General features: G+C 43.0%; 2 protein-coding genes and 1 long non-coding RNA gene across 3 annotated transcripts; 1 reads left to right on the forward strand and 2 right to left on the reverse strand.

Annotated features, from left to right (window-relative positions):
- The first annotated feature begins 347 nt into the window (after nucleotides 1-347).
- On the forward strand, nucleotides 348-2,265 carry LOC132493194 (serine/threonine-protein kinase PAK 1). The gene has a single exon (XM_060103510.1). It carries the CDS (start codon nucleotides 400-402, stop codon nucleotides 2,032-2,034), a length of 1,635 nt encoding a protein of 544 aa, XP_059959493.1. The 5' UTR covers nucleotides 348-399; the 3' UTR covers nucleotides 2,035-2,265.
- Nucleotides 2,266-6,348: 4,083 nt separating this feature from the next.
- Nucleotides 6,349-16,673, reverse strand: LOC132493764 (uncharacterized). The gene is made up of 3 exons (XR_009533019.1): nucleotides 16,608-16,673; nucleotides 13,349-13,457; nucleotides 6,349-8,745 (listed from the first exon to the last, which is right to left on the reverse strand). It is a non-coding gene; the product is annotated as an uncharacterized LOC132493764 (long non-coding RNA).
- Nucleotides 15,531-16,160, reverse strand: GVQW3 (GVQW motif containing 3). Its single transcript, XM_060104560.1, has one exon. The coding sequence runs from the start codon at nucleotides 16,158-16,160 to the stop codon at nucleotides 15,531-15,533; it is 630 nt and encodes a 209-aa protein (XP_059960543.1).
- Nucleotides 16,674-16,833: the final 160 nt, after the last annotated feature.

The following is a 16,833-nucleotide window of genomic DNA, read 5'->3' on the forward strand; positions in this document are numbered from 1 at the left end:
GTCATTAAAAACAAGAAAAGAGTTAGAAACTGTAATGGGTCAGAAGAGAACAGGCGACATAACAACTAAGTGAAATGTGATATCTTTAACTGGTTCCTGCAACAGAAAAAAAGACATTAATGGAAAACTGTTGAAATCTGAATAAAATGTGAAGTTTAGTTACTATTAATGTACCAGTGTTGATATCAGTTTTGATAAGTGTACTATGGTAATGTAAGAAAATAACATTAGAAGAAACTGAAACTGGATGAGAGGCATATGGAATACTTTGAAAATTTTCTATGAATCTAAAATTATTCCAAAATTGAAAAGCTACTTAAAAAAACCCAAATCGAGGAGAAGGAGGAGGAGCCGAGTCGAGCCGAACGTGCGCGGAAGTAGCTGCTGCTGGTGGTGACAATGTCGAATAACGGCCTAGACATTCAAGACAAACCCCCAGCCCCTCCGATGAGAAATACCAGCACCATGATTGGAGCTGGCAGCAAAGATGCTGGAACCCTAAACCACGGTTCCAAACCTCTGCCTCCAAACCCAGAGGAGAAGAAAAAGAAGGACCGATTTTACCGAGCCATCTTACCTGGTGATAAAACAAATAAAAAGAAGGAGAAGGAACGGCCAGAGATTTCTCTTCCGTCAGATTTCGAGCACACGATTCACGTGGGTTTTGATGCTGTCACAGGCGAGTTTACAGGGATGCCAGAGCAGTGGGCCCGCTTGCTTCAGACATCAAATATCACTAAGTCAGAGCAGAAGAAAAACCCGCAGGCTGTCCTGGATGTATTAGAATTTTATAACTCGAAGAAGACCTCCAATAGCCAGAAGTACATGAGCTTTACAGATAAATCAGCTGAGGATTATAATTCTTCTAACACTTTGAACGTGAAGACGGTGTCTGAGACCCCTGCAGTGCTACCAGTTTCAGAAGATGAAGATGATGATGATGATGCTACCCCACCTCCAGTGATTGCTCCACGCCCAGAGCACACAAAATCTGTATACACACGGTCCGTGATTGAACCACTTCCTATTACTCCAACTCGGGATGTGGCTACATCTCCCATTTCACCTACTGAGAATAGTACCACTACGCCAGATGCTCTGACCCGGAATACTGAGAAGCAGAAGAAGAAGCCAAAAATGTCTGATGAGGAGATCTTGGAGAAATTACGGAGCATAGTGAGTGTGGGCGATCCTAAGAAGAAATACACACGGTTTGAGAAGATTGGACAAGGTGCTTCAGGCACTGTGTACACTGCAATGGATGTGGCCACAGGACAGGAGGTGGCCATTAAGCAGATGAACCTTCAGCAGCAGCCAAAGAAAGAGCTGATTATTAATGAGATCCTGGTCATGAGGGAAAACAAGAACCCAAATATTGTGAACTACTTGGACAGTTACCTCGTGGGAGATGAGCTATGGGTTGTCATGGAATATTTGGCTGGAGGTTCTTTGACAGACGTGGTAACAGAAACCTGCATGGATGAAGGCCAGATTGCAGCTGTGTGCCGTGAGTGCCTGCAGGCTTTGGAGTTTCTGCATTCGAGCCAAGTTATTCATAGAGACATCAAGAGTGACAACATCCTGTTGGGAATGGATGGCTCTGTCAAGCTAACTGATTTTGGATTCTGTGCCCAGATCACCCCAGAGCAGAGCAAACGGAGCACTATGGTGGGAACACCGTACTGGATGGCACCAGAGGTTGTGACACGGAAGGCCTATGGGCCTAAGGTTGACATTTGGTCCCTGGGCATCATGGCCATCGAAATGATTGAAGGGGAGCCCCCATACCTTAATGAAAATCCTCTGAGAGCCTTGTACCTCATCGCCACCAATGGGACCCCAGAGCTTCAGAACCCAGAGAAGCTGTCAGCTATCTTCCGAGACTTTCTGAACCGCTGTCTTGAAATGGATGTGGAGAAGAGAGGTTCAGCTAAAGAGCTGTTGCAGCATCAGTTCCTGAAGATTGCCAAGCCCCTCTCCAGCCTCACTCCACTGATTGCTGCAGCAAAGGAGGCAACCAAGAACAATCACTAAAACCACGTCACCCCAGCCTCATTGTGCCAAGCCTTCTGTGAAATAAATGCTCATTTCGGATGCCCTTCCTTGTCTTGCTCCTCCCCTTTCCTGATCTAGTGCTCTCAAGACTTTGATCCTTGAAAACCATGTGTCCAGCATTGAAGAGAACTGCAGTTGACTAATCGGATGATGGCCATTTAAAATAAGGAATTTGCTCCCAATCTGTGGATGTGAGGGTGGTTTATGATCAAGGGCTTATATGAATAAACCCTTGGACTCCTAAAAAAAAAAAAAAAAAAAACCAAATCAAAGTTCTAGGGATAGAAACTACAATGTTTGAGATAAAAAATACATAAAATGGGATAAAAATAGATTAGATATTTCAGAAGAAAGGATTAGTAATTTGGAGACACAGCAATAAAAACTACATAAAAAGACAGAACAAGATGGACTTCCCTGGTGGAGCAGTGGTTAAGAATCTGCCTGCCAATGCAGGTGACACAGGTTCCATCCCTGGTCCAGGAAGATCCCACATACCGCAGAGCAACTGAGCCTGTAGGCCACAACTACTGAGCCTGCGCTCTAGAGCCCTCATGCCACAACTACTGAAGCCCACTTGCCTAGAACCCGTGCTCCGCAACAAGAAGCCACCGCAATGAGAAGCCCACGCACCACAATGAAGAGTAGCTTTCACTTGCTGAAACTAGAGAAAGTCGGAAACAGCAATGAAGACCCAACACAGCCAAAGATAATTAACTAATTAATTAATTAAAAAAAAAGACACAACAAGAGGAAAAAAAGACCAAAAAAACTGAATAGAGCATCATTGAGTTAAGGAACAACTTCAAGTGGGCTAACATACATGTAATTGAAGACCCTGAAGGAAGTAGAGGCAAAAAAATTCTTTTGAAGAAATAACAGCCATAAATTTTCCAAAAATGATGAAAACTTTAGGACCACAATTTCAAGAATCCCAGTGAACCCCAAGCAAAAGAAACATGAAGAAAACTATACCAGGTCATATCTTAATAAAATTGCTAAAGTCAGTGATAAAGAAAAAGTCTTAAGAGCAGCATGAAAGGAAATAGTACATACAAGGGAACAAAAATAAGAATTACAGCAGACTTTTCATCAAAAACAATGTAACCCAGAAGATAGTGAAGCAAAATCTTTAAGATACACAAAAGAAAAAAAAAGAATTGTTAACTTATAATTTGAAAATATCTTTCAAAAACAAATGTGAAAATGGGAAAAGAATAGTCTTCAACAAATGGTGCAAGGAGAGCTGGCTATCCACATGCAAAAGAATGAAGGTGGGCACCTACCTCACATTATACACACCAACAAACTCAAAACGGATCGAAGATCTAAATATAAGAGCTAAAACTATAAAGCTCTTGGGAGAAAACATAGGGGAAAATCTCCATGACTTTGTTTTTGACAATGGTTTCTTAGCACAAGCAACCAAGGGAAAAAATAGATAAATTAGACTTCATCAAAATAAAAAACTTTTGTGCATCAAAGGACACTATCAAGAAAGTAAGAAAACAATCCATGGGAATTCCCCGGCAGTCCAGTTGTTAGGACTCTGCACTTCCACTGCAGGGAGCACTGGTTTGATCCCTGGTTGGGGAACTAAGATCCCACAAGCCGTGCAGCTTAGCCAAAAAATAAAATTAAAAAGTTTTTTTTTAAAGAAAAAGTAAAAATACAATCCACAAAATGGCAGAAAATATTTGCAAAGGATGTATCTGATCAGGGTTTAGTATCCAGAATATATAAAGAACTCTTACAACTCAGCAACAAAAAGACAAATGACCCGGGACTTCCCTGGTGGTGCAGTGGTTAAGAATCTGCCTGCTAATGCAGGGGACATGGGTTTGAGCCCTGGTCCGGGAAGATCCCACATGCCACGGAGCAACTAAGCCCATGCGCCACAACTACTGAGCCTGTGCTCTAGAGCCCATGAGCCACAACTACTGAGCCCACATGCCACAACTACTGAAGCCGGCTTGCTTAGAGTCTGTGCTCTGCAACAAGAGAAGCCACCGCAATGAGAAGACTGTGCACTGCATCGAAGAGTAGCCCCGCTCGCCGCAACTAGAGAAAGCCCACGCACAGCAACAAAGAACCGACGCAGACAAAAATAAATAAAATAAATAAATTAAAAAAGACAAATGACCCAAACAGAATGGGCAAAAGACTTGAACTGACATTTCTCCAAAGAAGATACACACAAGGGCCAAAAAATACATGAAAAGATGCTCAGCATCATTAGTTATTAGGGACATGTGAATCAAAACCACAAGATACCACTTCACACTCATTAGAATGGATATAGTAAGAAATGAAATGTGTTGGAGAGAATGTGGAAAAATTGAATCCCTCACCTCGTACATTGTTGGTGGGAATGTAAAATGGTGCAGTTGTGGAAAATAGTCTAGTGGTTCCTCAATAAGTTAAACATATAATGCCATATTACCCAGCAATTCCATTCCTAGATATGTACTCAAGAAAATTAAAAACAGATGTTTAGGGACTTCTCTGGTGGCGCAGTGGTTATGAATCCACCTGCTGATGCAGGGGACACGGGTTCAAGCCCTGGTCCAGGAAGATCCCACATGTTGCGGAGCAACTAAGCCCACACGCCACAACTACTGAGCCCGCGCACCTAGAGCCCATGCTCCACAACAAGAGAAGCCATAGCAATGAGAAGCCCGCGCACCGCAATGAAGAGTAGCCCCCACTTGTTGCAACTAGAGAAAGCCCGCATGCAGCAACGAAGACCCAAGGCAGTTAAAAATAAATAAATAAATTTATTAGGAAAAAACCTAAAAAACAGGTGTTTAAACAAAAACTTGTACACACATGTTCATAGCAGCACCATTTATAAGAGTCAAAAGGTGGAAACAACCTAAATATCCATCAGACATTTAAACGTCAACAGATAAGCAAGAAGTGGTATATCAATACAACAGCCTGTTACTCAGCCCTAAAATGTAATGAAGTTCTGATGCACGCTACAACATGGATGAATCTTGAAAACATTATGCTAAGTGAAAAAAGCCAGACACAGAGGTCACATATTGCATGATTCCATTTATTTGAAATGTCCAGAATAGGCCAATCCACAGAGAAAGGAAGTTGATTAGTGGTTGCCAGGGGCTAGGGGAAAGGGGGTGAATGGGGAGTGACTATTCAATGGATAAAACGTTTCCTTTTTGAGTGTTCTGGAAGTAGATAGCTGTGATGACTGCACAACACTGTGAATGTGCTAAATGCCACTGAAATGTACACTTTAAAATGGTTAAAATGGTGAGTTTAATCAGAAATTTAAAGAAGCAATTTCCATAAGTCTATTCTTTCATTCATCTATCAAACATTTATTGAACAGCTCCAGGGAAGCTTTATTCTGGATGCAGGCAATACAGAGAAATCAGATGTGGTCTTGGCTTTCGAGTTCATGGGTTGGTAGGGGAGGAAAAACATTCTGCAGACAATTAAGTTCAATTAAGTGTTAGGGTTTCCTTCACTTAAGAATGGGCATTGTACACTGTGGGGACGGCTTTGCCAAGAAGTGAGGGGTAGAGAATAGCAATGGTAAGGCTGAGGCTTGAGTGCTGAGTAGGAGTTTTCTAGGTGGATGGCAGCAAGGATGGATTCGAGACAGCAGGTGTGACTTGAGCAGGCTCAAAAAGCTGGCATCAAAAAGCCTCCGGTTTTCAGCAAACTCCCAACTAAATAGCATGTGTGCAGCAGCACAGAGGATGGACTTCAGGACAGTGACATGAGAGGTGGGTGACCACCCTGTCTGGTTGCAGTAGGTGACACTAAGACATGTTAGGGGAATGACCTGGACTTGACTGCAGGTGAGAGTCAAAGGAAGTGTGATGCCAAGATTGGGCCACTTTGCTGGTAGTGGAAACTGCCAGTTCCTAAAGTGGGTCTGCAGGACATTCTGTTCTCAGGGGACGTGAAACTAGAATTTATACTCCTCCCCATCTTATGTATTCTACTATTTTTTAATGATTTTTTTTTCTTTTTGTAGTTATATTTGAAGCCTACTTCCCTTTTCTTTGGGCTTCCTCTGTTATCCTGTTTGAAATATATGTTACTCTGGAAATGTCATGGCATAGTATAGCGGCATTTACAAGTGTAAAGAATTTTCAGAACATCTAGAAATGCAAGTCTAGGGTTTAGGAATATAAGCCCTAACGATGTGATAGCGTTCATGCCTTCAGACACTGTGTCATAAATATAAACACACCTGGAAATTTGAGACAGCATAGAAGAGATAGTTGAGAACTTTATTAGGATTTATGTGCCCAGATTTTTAAAAATGTATATGAGAAATATTAAAAACACAAAACATAACACACTACATGGGAAGAACATCTGGAAAAAATGAATGACAGAATGCCAACATTTACTTGTGAATACACAGTCTGGGAGAAGGACCAGGGGGCCTGGACACCCCAGGAAAACTTGGAAAAACCTTTGCACCACCTTCTCTGTCATAAATATGTTCCCCCCAAACTGCATGTAAATCAGTTGTTGGTAAATCATATTTATCAAATGCAAGGGTGACCATTATTTTAAAGTTATCTTAAGAATGTACAGTTTAGTAAAGGAAATTATTACCCATGGAGTAATGGAAAAAACCTCACTGGACTGAGAGAAATTCAAGGTCCTTCATTATTATCCTGGCTCTGCAGCCAACTAGATGTGTGATTCGAGAAAATTCACTCAATCTCCCTGGGCCAATTTCCTCATCTAATCTGGGTTGTAACTCTGAATTTTCACTTATTAGATTATTAAAGCAAGATACAGGGGTACTGGCCCACAGCCTAATGTCTAGTTTCTTCTGAAAGGTGATACTGCAGGACAGACCTGAGGGCCCTTTTACTTAAGAGGAGCTGGGGATGGCAAGGCCAGCAGGCCAGTTACCAATGCTTTGTGTGTTTTGCCTCTTTATACTCCACTTTCTCATTCCCACAATCACCCTAACTGTGATGATAACAACTTTTGTTCCAAATTCTTTACAAAAGCTTGTTCCTTAGAGCTGTCCTCTGGGAGAGACTGACAGTCTAAGGTAGGAGCCCATTCTCAGTGGTCTCTCCACCTCTGGCCCTTTCCCTACCCCCACAAGGCCGGTACTGCCTAAGGGCAAGGGCTATACCCTCTGTGCCTAGTACAGGCCCAGGCCTAAAGAAGGAATTCAGTAAATGACTATTCACTGGATGTTTTTGAAGGAGCAAGCTGAGGCAGAGAGATGGGTCTGGTGAAATAACTGAATCCTAGGGGTGAACTTTTGGCTGCTTCTTTAAACATTTCTGAACTTCCCAAATTTTCTACAATGGACAAAAATATATAGAAACCACAAGTATTAACCCTCTTTTTCCAGGCTTTTAGTTAATGCCCTGGTTTCCCATAAATAATGTAAATTTTGTCCAGTTCTCCGATGTTTGGAACAGAACAAAGGTCACACATCTTTTCTTTAAGAGAAACAGCCAGTACAGTTTCCTAGTCCATTTTGCTTAAACAGCAAAAAAACAATGCATTTGTCTTTGTGGACAAATGCCATCTAGCTCCAAGCAAGGACCCCTGCCAACTGGCTTCAGAAAAGGCCATTTATCAACAGTGTTTAGGCACCACCTTGATTAATCTGCCATACAGGAAGTACAAAACACATCTGTAAGCATTCTTTTGTCTTCTTAAGCAAAATAGGTTTAGGCCGTATTAACTCGAAAGAGGTAGAAGGCAATGGGTCAGGCCTTTCGCTGATTACTACCATGCTGTAGACTAATTCAGGAACTGTTCGGAAGACTGAAGAAGCAAAGGAAATTACTCTCTATTGAGTACTTACTACATGCCAGATATTGTGCTGGGCACCCCATATATATTATTTTAATGTAAGCCTCACATCTAACAATCACTATCTAACATACTATATTTTCACTCATTTATCTTATTTCTTTTCTGTCTCCCCCACTTAAATGTAAGCTCATAAGAAGGAACATTTTTTTTTGTCTTGTTCACTGCTGTATCCTCAGTGTCTACAACAGGGTCAGACACATATAAACAATCAATAAATATTTGTTGAATGAACAAAGTGAACATCTCCATAAGACAGGTTTTATTATTCTCCTTTTATGGATGAGTAACCTGAAGTGCTCCAGTGGTGCAAATGAACGGCCCAAAGTCCCATGGCTTGTTAAGGAGCAGGACAAACCCCAGTCTCACTCTTTTGTTCTTTCTATAGACCAAGAGACTTAGACCTTGAAGAACTCTTCCAGCTTGACAAATCTGTAACCTAGATGCCTATAAAACATGTATTTACTTTGGGTACTCATTTGAAAATCTGAAATTTCACAGAGGAGATATATTTGGCATTTTAATGGTAAACATTTTGCTAAAATAACAATGAAAGACACATTTTCCCAACCGAACAACAATTTCATCTATGGATAGACAGGAATTATCTACATCATTTCATACCTGAAAATCCTGTGAATAATTACTCTTCAGATATAAATAAAAGCACAGTAATTCTGGACACCAACAAAAACATTTGCAAACCTTCGAGTTTCCTAAGTTACATCATTAAGATGACTATTGATATTCATGTGGTATTCTCAGTGTGGAATATCAAATACTCCCACGTACATCCGTGTTGAGTGTCCCAGCATGGGAAGAGGTAGACTCTGCACATTGAAAGCCATTCCTATCCTAAAGAAATTATATGAGAAGCTCAAGGATTCTTCAAAGAATCAGTTGTAATAAAATCCATCTCAAGAATATTCATTTTGTGAGAGAATGTAAGAATAAGGTTAATTTTACCCAGGAGAGAACTTCAAATCCTTTCCATTTGTCAGAATATACTTGATCCATATGTGCTCCTTTACCTCCCTAGGACCACATAACAGGAACATGCCATTTGTGGTGTCTTCTCATATCACTTGGGATTTTTGTAGGGATTCTGATCCCCTTCTCGTTTGGGGAAGGCCCCTTTCCCTTCTGTCCCACTCCTGCTACCAATACAATAATATCACACAGTCTCCATGGGGACCCAGCCAGTTAATTATTCCTGGACCAAACTAATGGTTTGGCCCCATTCTCTCCATTGCCAACTTTTGGTGCTATTGTTTTATTCTGATAATAAAAGTATTAATATTTTAGAAAAATATTTTTGGATTTATGTATATAATTTTGTATGTCACTCTTTTCACTTATAAGTATTTTTCCATGCTGTTTTAACACTTCACAAACATTAATTATAATGACTGCATAATAGTCTATTGTATCATCATAGTGTAATTTACTTAACCAATTTTCTACTGTTGGACTTCTGGATTGTTAAAGCATAAACTGTGCCCACATTTCAGACTTTTTTTTTTTTTTTTTTTTTTTGCAGTACGCCGGCCTCTCACTGTTGTGGCCTCTCCCGTTGCGGAGCACAGGCTCCGGACGCACAGGCTCAGCGGCCATGGCTCAAGGGCCCAGCAGCTCCGCGGCATGTGGGATCTTCCTGGACCGGGACACGAACCCGTGTCCCCTGCATCGGCAGGCGGACTCTCAACCACTGCGCCACCAGGGAAGCCCCAGACTATTTCTTTAGGACAGATTCCCAGAAGTAAAATTAGAGGATCAGAAGTTATAAACATTTTTAAAGCTCCTGATAGATACTGCCAAATTGCTTTTCAGAAAGCTGTTGCCAATTTACACTTCCAACATTGCCAGCGTGTTTTTCTACCAATATAGATTGGTCTAAAGGATAATAAAATTTAAGTGGAACATATAGTCCTTAAATTATTAATGCAGCTGGAGAGGCATCAGGACCACAGCAGAGAGGCCTGTGGCAAAGGTCATACCTTTTTCCAGGTATGCAATTAACAATGAGTTAGTGTGAGCACATGGAACAGAAGTTTTGCAAGAGTGAACAGCAATATAATTAGATTTCAGACTGTCAAATCTAAGGCTTGTGTCTGCTTTGTCTGTTGCTGTACCCCAGCACATAGGACAGTGCCTGGCACATAGAGCCACTCGATAAAAATTTGCTGAGTTAACACAGAATCTCCTTTCAGATGCAGTTTTTCAGCAGCTGTAGGATTTAGCCACTCCTGGATTCAAAGGAAACATGACTGGTTGGATTAAACACCCTTGCAAAGGTCTGTTCAATCCTGAGATTCTATTTCAACTTTGGAAAATCAGTTTAAATGAAGGTGACACAATATGGCACTCTTTAGGAGAAAAACAAGTAAACATATCTAAAAGAACATAGCTTGGTACCAGTTGCCAATATATATATATAATTTTTTTACAAGCATGCAAAAAAATATAATTCAATGAGTTTTGTCACCTCCATAGTAGTCACTTTCATAGGTGATAACAAACTTATTCAAATGCTGTTCATGGTCAAGGCAATTTTGGAATTACCTTCAGTTCGTTCTGCTATCACTGGTTGTAACTTGGCACCATTTTCTGTATTGCCAATTTTTTTTGGAAATATTACAAGGGCAAAATATAGGTAGTAGTTTGTGTATTATAATTTTTAGCCGAGAACAGCACAAAACTTATTTTGTGAATCAGAATATGGTCAAGGTAATACAGTCAATCATTCAGCTCTAGTTTACGTTCCTGACACCATAAAGACTACCTTCAATATTCCACAATTTCTATAGTAGTAAATTGTCAGACATTGCCAGATCAGTTTGGCATTAACAATGTTACTGATGGATCAATCATCTGTCATTTTTATATACACATTTTATATACATTAGACCAGGGGTCAGCAAACTATGGTCCATGGACCAAATCTGGCCCACCATCTGGTTTTCTATGAACTGCAAGCTAAGAATTTTTAAAATATTCTCAGTGGTTTGAAAAAAATATTTTGTGACATGTGAAAACTATATGAAATTTAAATCCCCGTATCCATAAATGAAGTCTTATTAGGACACAGCCATGCTCACCTGTTTCCATATTAGCTATGTCTGGTTTTGCATTAAAATGTTGAGAAATAGCCACTGTATGACCCACACAGCCTAAGATATTTCCTTTACAGAAGAAGTTTGTTGACCTCTTCACTAAATCCAAGTGGGGCCTAAGAAGTACTAAAGTTTCCCACTACAGATTTTTTGTTTCTGGATATTAATACTGGGAGAAGGGTGATGCAACTGGGACAGTATTTGCAAGGATCTGATAAGACAGAGACTAGAGAAGATAAATATGAGTGTTGCCTCAAATAGGATGTAAAAGCCTGGCAGAATCTGAGGGGTCTGATCCAACTAAGAAGGAGTTAGAGAACGCAGGGTTACATATACAATCCCAGCAGCAAAGAAGACTCTTATTGAGCCACATAGGACCCTGGTGAGCAATCCCAAGGAGCCTAGTGAGACTTGCTGGCAATGAGGTGTGTAAATGGCAGACTGGCTGATCAGTACATGTGATACAGTGACAGCTCCCAATAGTAGCCCACTCCTGTACTAGATATCCTCAAGTCATTTAGCATCCAGATTTATCTGGGCACCTCCAAAGTCTGAACTCTAAGAAATGGATCTGAAAGGAAGACTCTGGAAAGCAGGCCCCAGGTACACATTCTTCCCAAACAATAACATTTCAATGAGAACTCAGAGTCAGGGGCAGAATTCAGAAGACTGCAGAACTACCCACGTTTTTCGAAATCAAAGATTGGTGAATATTTTATTCTTTCTGTTTTTTTTTTTTTTTTTTGTGGTATGCGGGCCTCCCACTGTTGTGGCCTCCCCCATTGTGGAGCACAGGCTCCGGACGCACAGGCCCAGCGGCCATGGCTCACGGGCCCAGCCGCTCCGTGGCATGTGGGATCCTCCCAGACCGGGGCACGAACCCGTGTCCCCTGCATTGGCAGGCGGACTCGCAACCACTGCGCCACCAGGGAAGCCCTATTCTTTCTGTTTTTGATCATTACCAGTGGGACAGGTGGAAGGTGGGATGATGGGTGGAGAACAGACTGGATAAACTCAATGATGAAATGATCTGCCCTGGAAAGTGTTTATTCCTCCCAGACTTCCAGCTGTAGGGTATAACATTCCATGTGGATGTTGAACCAGAATGGGGAAGGGGAAGGTCAGCCTGAAACCCAGAGAGATTCCTTGACTGTGTGTTTAGCTTGAGAATTATGGTCAAGGTTTGCAGATGGCCAGCTCTCTTCCTGACATCCTACAGAGAGCCAGGCTTCATCTCTTATGGTTAGATGGAGCTTCTCCTGCCAGGGAAAATACAGTTGCTGGGAGAGTGCGATTTGCACATTATATCTCTGAAAAACTTTCATAACTCCTGAGTACTAGAGGTAACCAAATTGCCTCAAGAAACTGGTAATACTGGTTGCCTCTGGGGAGTGGAACCCCTGGTGGCTAAGGGTGAGAGGGAGCTTTTTTGTTCCTTCCCAGTGTGCCTCTTATATATGAAGGCAATCTGGGGCCAGGGATGGAGCAATTTCTTTACTCAAGACTATAGGGCTGGGAATTCCCTGGCGGTCCAGTGGTTAGGGCTCTGTGCTCTCACTGCTGAAGGCCTGGGTTCAGTCCCTAGTTGGGGAACTAAGATCCCACAAGCTGTGTGGCACTGCCAAAAAAAACCCCCCAAAAAACAAACAAACAAACAAAACCACAAAAGACTATAGGGCTGAAGTGGGGAGCTGGAAGAGGGATCTAAAAATCAGAAGAGAGAAAAGTTGCAGTTGAGTGGAAAACCATGACCAAAAGGGGAATTCAAGCATACCAAAGTGGCCAAAAGCAGCTATTGGAGGGTGTGGTCCAGAACCAGAAAACAAAGCCCAGGGAAACAGAAGAGCAAGAGCAAACTGGAGAATAAACTGAGTGATATCTGAGAAAAGTCAAGGACAAGGGCCTAGGGCATGATGGGTGGAACCCTGAGATTATAGGATCAAAAAGCTCAAGAGGCCTAGGCAGCAAGGTGCAGGCCGGGCAAAATTCATGTCAGAAATAAAACAGATTTGGCGGGTGGACACATAAGGGGTACTGTTACATGAGAACTCTCTTGTCTGAGGACACTCTTTTGAGATTATGCTCTAAACTGGTGTGTAGAGATTCTGAGCAGCCATGTGTGAATGGTTTGCTCTGCATGAATATTTTTACTTCCCTCCAAACTTGAGGCTTCCTAGGGTTTATTATCACCTTACTGAATATTTTCTGAGAAGCCTTGCAAAAGGGCAATGGGTTCAGGTAGTGCAGTTCAACCTGACTACCGCCCAGGACATGATCTAAGGTAATAAATTAAGTCCTTTTCATTACAGCTACTTGTAACAATTTGAATCCACCCTCCTGATTACCTGCTTCTGGTTGCTTTGCGTCCAAACCCTGTCTGGGACAACATGGCTTCCAGTACCCTACTCTCCAACATGGTCTTGGTCCAGCACCTTTGGCAGGGTCACTCCAGCCCTGTTTACAGAACAGGAATAAATCCAGAAATAAGTTCTCTCAGGACCTCTGTATTATCACAGATTGGAAATATGCCTGTAGGTACTGTTGTGGGAACCTGGTCTGGGCATAGGGGCTTACAATTCTGCAACAATTACCCCCTGGGCTGAGCAAGGATTAATATTGGTTTAGTCACCAAGTTGCCAGCTGTGGCGGCTTTCTTCCAGAAGTGCAGTGTTCCTGTTGCAAAGGCCTTATGGGAAGCCCAGGGCCTTATCTGATGTAGGAAGATGTAATGATTCTGAGATGGAATGTCTAGAAATTGCTAAGTAGGCAGATGTCTGTGAGCTGTTGCTTGGTTTGAGAGCTTTCCTGAACAATATCTTTTATTTGTGAGATAAGGTCTAAGTTTCAGAGTGCCTCAAAGCTGACAGGTATTAGTGGGAAACTTGTAATTTTTTGAAGATGATAGTGAAAAGAACTAAAAACAGCTGTGTTGAATAAATGTTGGGCCTCTACTATCAACCAATACTGTTTACTAACTTACCAGTTAAATAATAGGAATGTAAAAATCCTTGGGTTAAAACATAGACATTGGCCAATCCTGTGAAATGCTGTTACTAACCATTCCCCCCACCCAACACACACACACACACACACACACACACACACACACACACACACACTCCTCCACCAGGCATTCTGAGATGTTTCCCATCTATGTGGTATTACTTGGAACCCAACTGGGAAAAGTTCCATTCCATAAATCCTGGCAGAGAGCCAGAAAGAGATAAAGGAGTCTAAACTAGGAAAGGCTGCTTTTCTGAGGGTTTGATGAGAAAATCAGATAATCAAATAAGTAGGCTATTATATAAACCTATCCACAGACTCAGGGGAAGCAATTTATAAACTACTAGCATAGAGCTGGGGGCGGAGAGAGGAAGCAAATCATCCCAAATTATTTATCTTCTGTATAACACCATTATCTTCCTCTTTGGACTTTGCTATTTCAGCCAATAGTGCCCTCATTTTCCTACTGACGGAGGTTCGGAGCCTCATGCTGTTCCACCCGCCTGGGAAGCATGCCCTCGTTTCCTAGCCTCCTTGTCCCATCCTTCCTTACGGATCCAGTCCAGGAACTACCTCATCCATGGAGTCCACCCAGCCCTTGGTGATCTTATTTCATAATATCACACTGTCAATGCTCAGCAGTGTTCTAAACACTGCAGGTGCTCAAAAAAAAAAACACCCGACAAGGTTGATATTAGTTACTAAAAACAGGCTGCTGTGTGGGAATCAGCACGTAGGCAGCAGAATCCCTTAATTCAAGGTCTAGAGTGTCACCTTGTCTTCCTCCTCACATATCACAGCCTGGACCTTAGTGCCCTGGTTTCTATTTTCCAGGACCAGATCCTCCTCCTCCATCAGAGGGGATACGCCCAAATGAGGGGGGGACGGGGTTCCAAAGCACAAGACTAGAATGAAACAAACCCAGCACTTCTGTGAGGGGTAGGTCTGTGAGAAGGTCAGGATGGGTGGCCAACCCCTGAGTTCTGAGGGGCTCCCACTGAGTCATTTGGGAGGGATCGGCCCTTAGCATTGCTCACTATGTCAGTATGCCACTGCCTTCTGCACCATACCTCAGGCCCTGACTGTGAAGCAGGCTGGAACTGTAGGCCTTCTTTTGGGGTCCTCCCAGCAGAGTATGCCTCCCTGGGCACAGAGAGAGAGACTCCAAGAGGTCCTCCTCCCACTTTTCATTCGTATGATCCCCTGAGGCAGAATACTGAGAACAAAGGAAGAGGACAGCCACAACAAGCTAAGGTCTGGACAGTGAAGAAAAAACTTGTTAAGGAAAAAAAAAAAAAAAAGAAAAATCAAGCACAAGCAAGTACCAGAAGTCAACAGCCAGAAGTTCTTCAAAGTTGTGGAGAACAGCAAGGAAGATGGCCCAAGAGTCCAGCAAAGAGTAAGTAGCAGGGCCATGACATGTAGAGAGGAGTCGTAAAGAAGCTGAAAATAGATGAGCGGCAAATGAAGGTGCCTAACCTTGAGGCAGCTTTCTAGTTTGGGTTCAGCTACCCCAGATTCCTTTCACCACGGTGTGAACCAATCCTGAGCCGCCCTGCTGGGAAGGCTCATTGAAGATGAAGTCTGCAGCAGCTGGCTGGCAGGACGGATTTTGGGATGGGATACAGGCAGAGGCATTTCCCCACCAGCTTCGCACTGGAGGTGACTCCATGGTTCAGAACTTGTTACTTTTTCCCTCACACGTGAGCTATTTTTCCTAGTTTCCTTTGAATGATCAGACCGAAAGTCAAGTTTTCGAGGTTTAGGCTCATCCTTCAAAATACCTGGTATAACTTTTGCAGATACCTTCCTCATATTCAAGTTTTCTTTCAGAATGAGCCTAACGGTTTCTTTATCTAAATTTAACTCTTCAGCCATCATCCTCACAGTTAACTGCCTATTCGAACAAACCAAGTCCTTGACCTTCTGGATATTTTCATCCGTCCGGTGGGTGACTGGACGACCACTTCGGGCATCATCTCGAATGTCTTCCCGCCCTTCTTTAAACCTTTTGTGCCAGTCGAAAACTCTGGCCCTTGACATAACTTCATCCCCATAAGCTTCTTTTAAAAGATGGTGGGTTTCACTTGCAGACTTGTTCAATTTCACGCAGAATTTGATACTAATCCTTTGTTCTAGATATCGGTCACTCATTTTGGCACTCAAATAACACAGGAACGTTAAAATGCCACGAGTGTGAGGGGAAGACAGAGGGACCAATCTCTATAGGGCTGCAGGTGGAATCATGTCGCTATTCTTGCTCCTCTGAAACCTCATCAGGGAAGAGTAATTGCTTTTCTGAGTTTCAGCCCCTCGGCTTCCAATCTAGAAGCTAACGGGGCCAAAGAGTAGCTGCAAAGCTGGGGAAAATGAAAGCTCCTAGAACCCACGTCTGCGTCCAACTCCGCGGCACGGAGATCTCCTGGGGGTGTGCAAACCAGTTACTAAGGCCGTCCCGTTCCGCGGCCCTTAAGAGTCTACGGCGATTTCCGCAATAAAAGCCTATGTGGTGTTAATTTAAGCAAGCAAGAAGCGATGCACCGGTGATGTAACGTGCAAGCTCGCCCCAGACCTGCAGAAACCCGCGCACGCGAAACCTACCGGAGCTGCCCCGGGATCCGAGGCTCTAGAGTCCGGGAGACACGCCCGCATGCGCCATTCCCTCCACTCGCGGGGTAGGCCGTGCGCAGGCGCACTGCGGCAGCCTGGGCCAGGCCCCGCCTCCGCCTCCGCCTCGCCACACCCGAGCAGGCGCGCTTCCTTGCGCGTGCCCGCCTGTGGAGAAGTCGGCGGAAAGGAGGGGGCGGGGGAGGAAGGCTGAGGGAAG

This window comes from Mesoplodon densirostris, chromosome 7 (assembly GCF_025265405.1).
Source record: "Mesoplodon densirostris isolate mMesDen1 chromosome 7, mMesDen1 primary haplotype, whole genome shotgun sequence".
Lineage (NCBI taxonomy): Eukaryota > Metazoa > Chordata > Mammalia > Artiodactyla > Ziphiidae > Mesoplodon > Mesoplodon densirostris.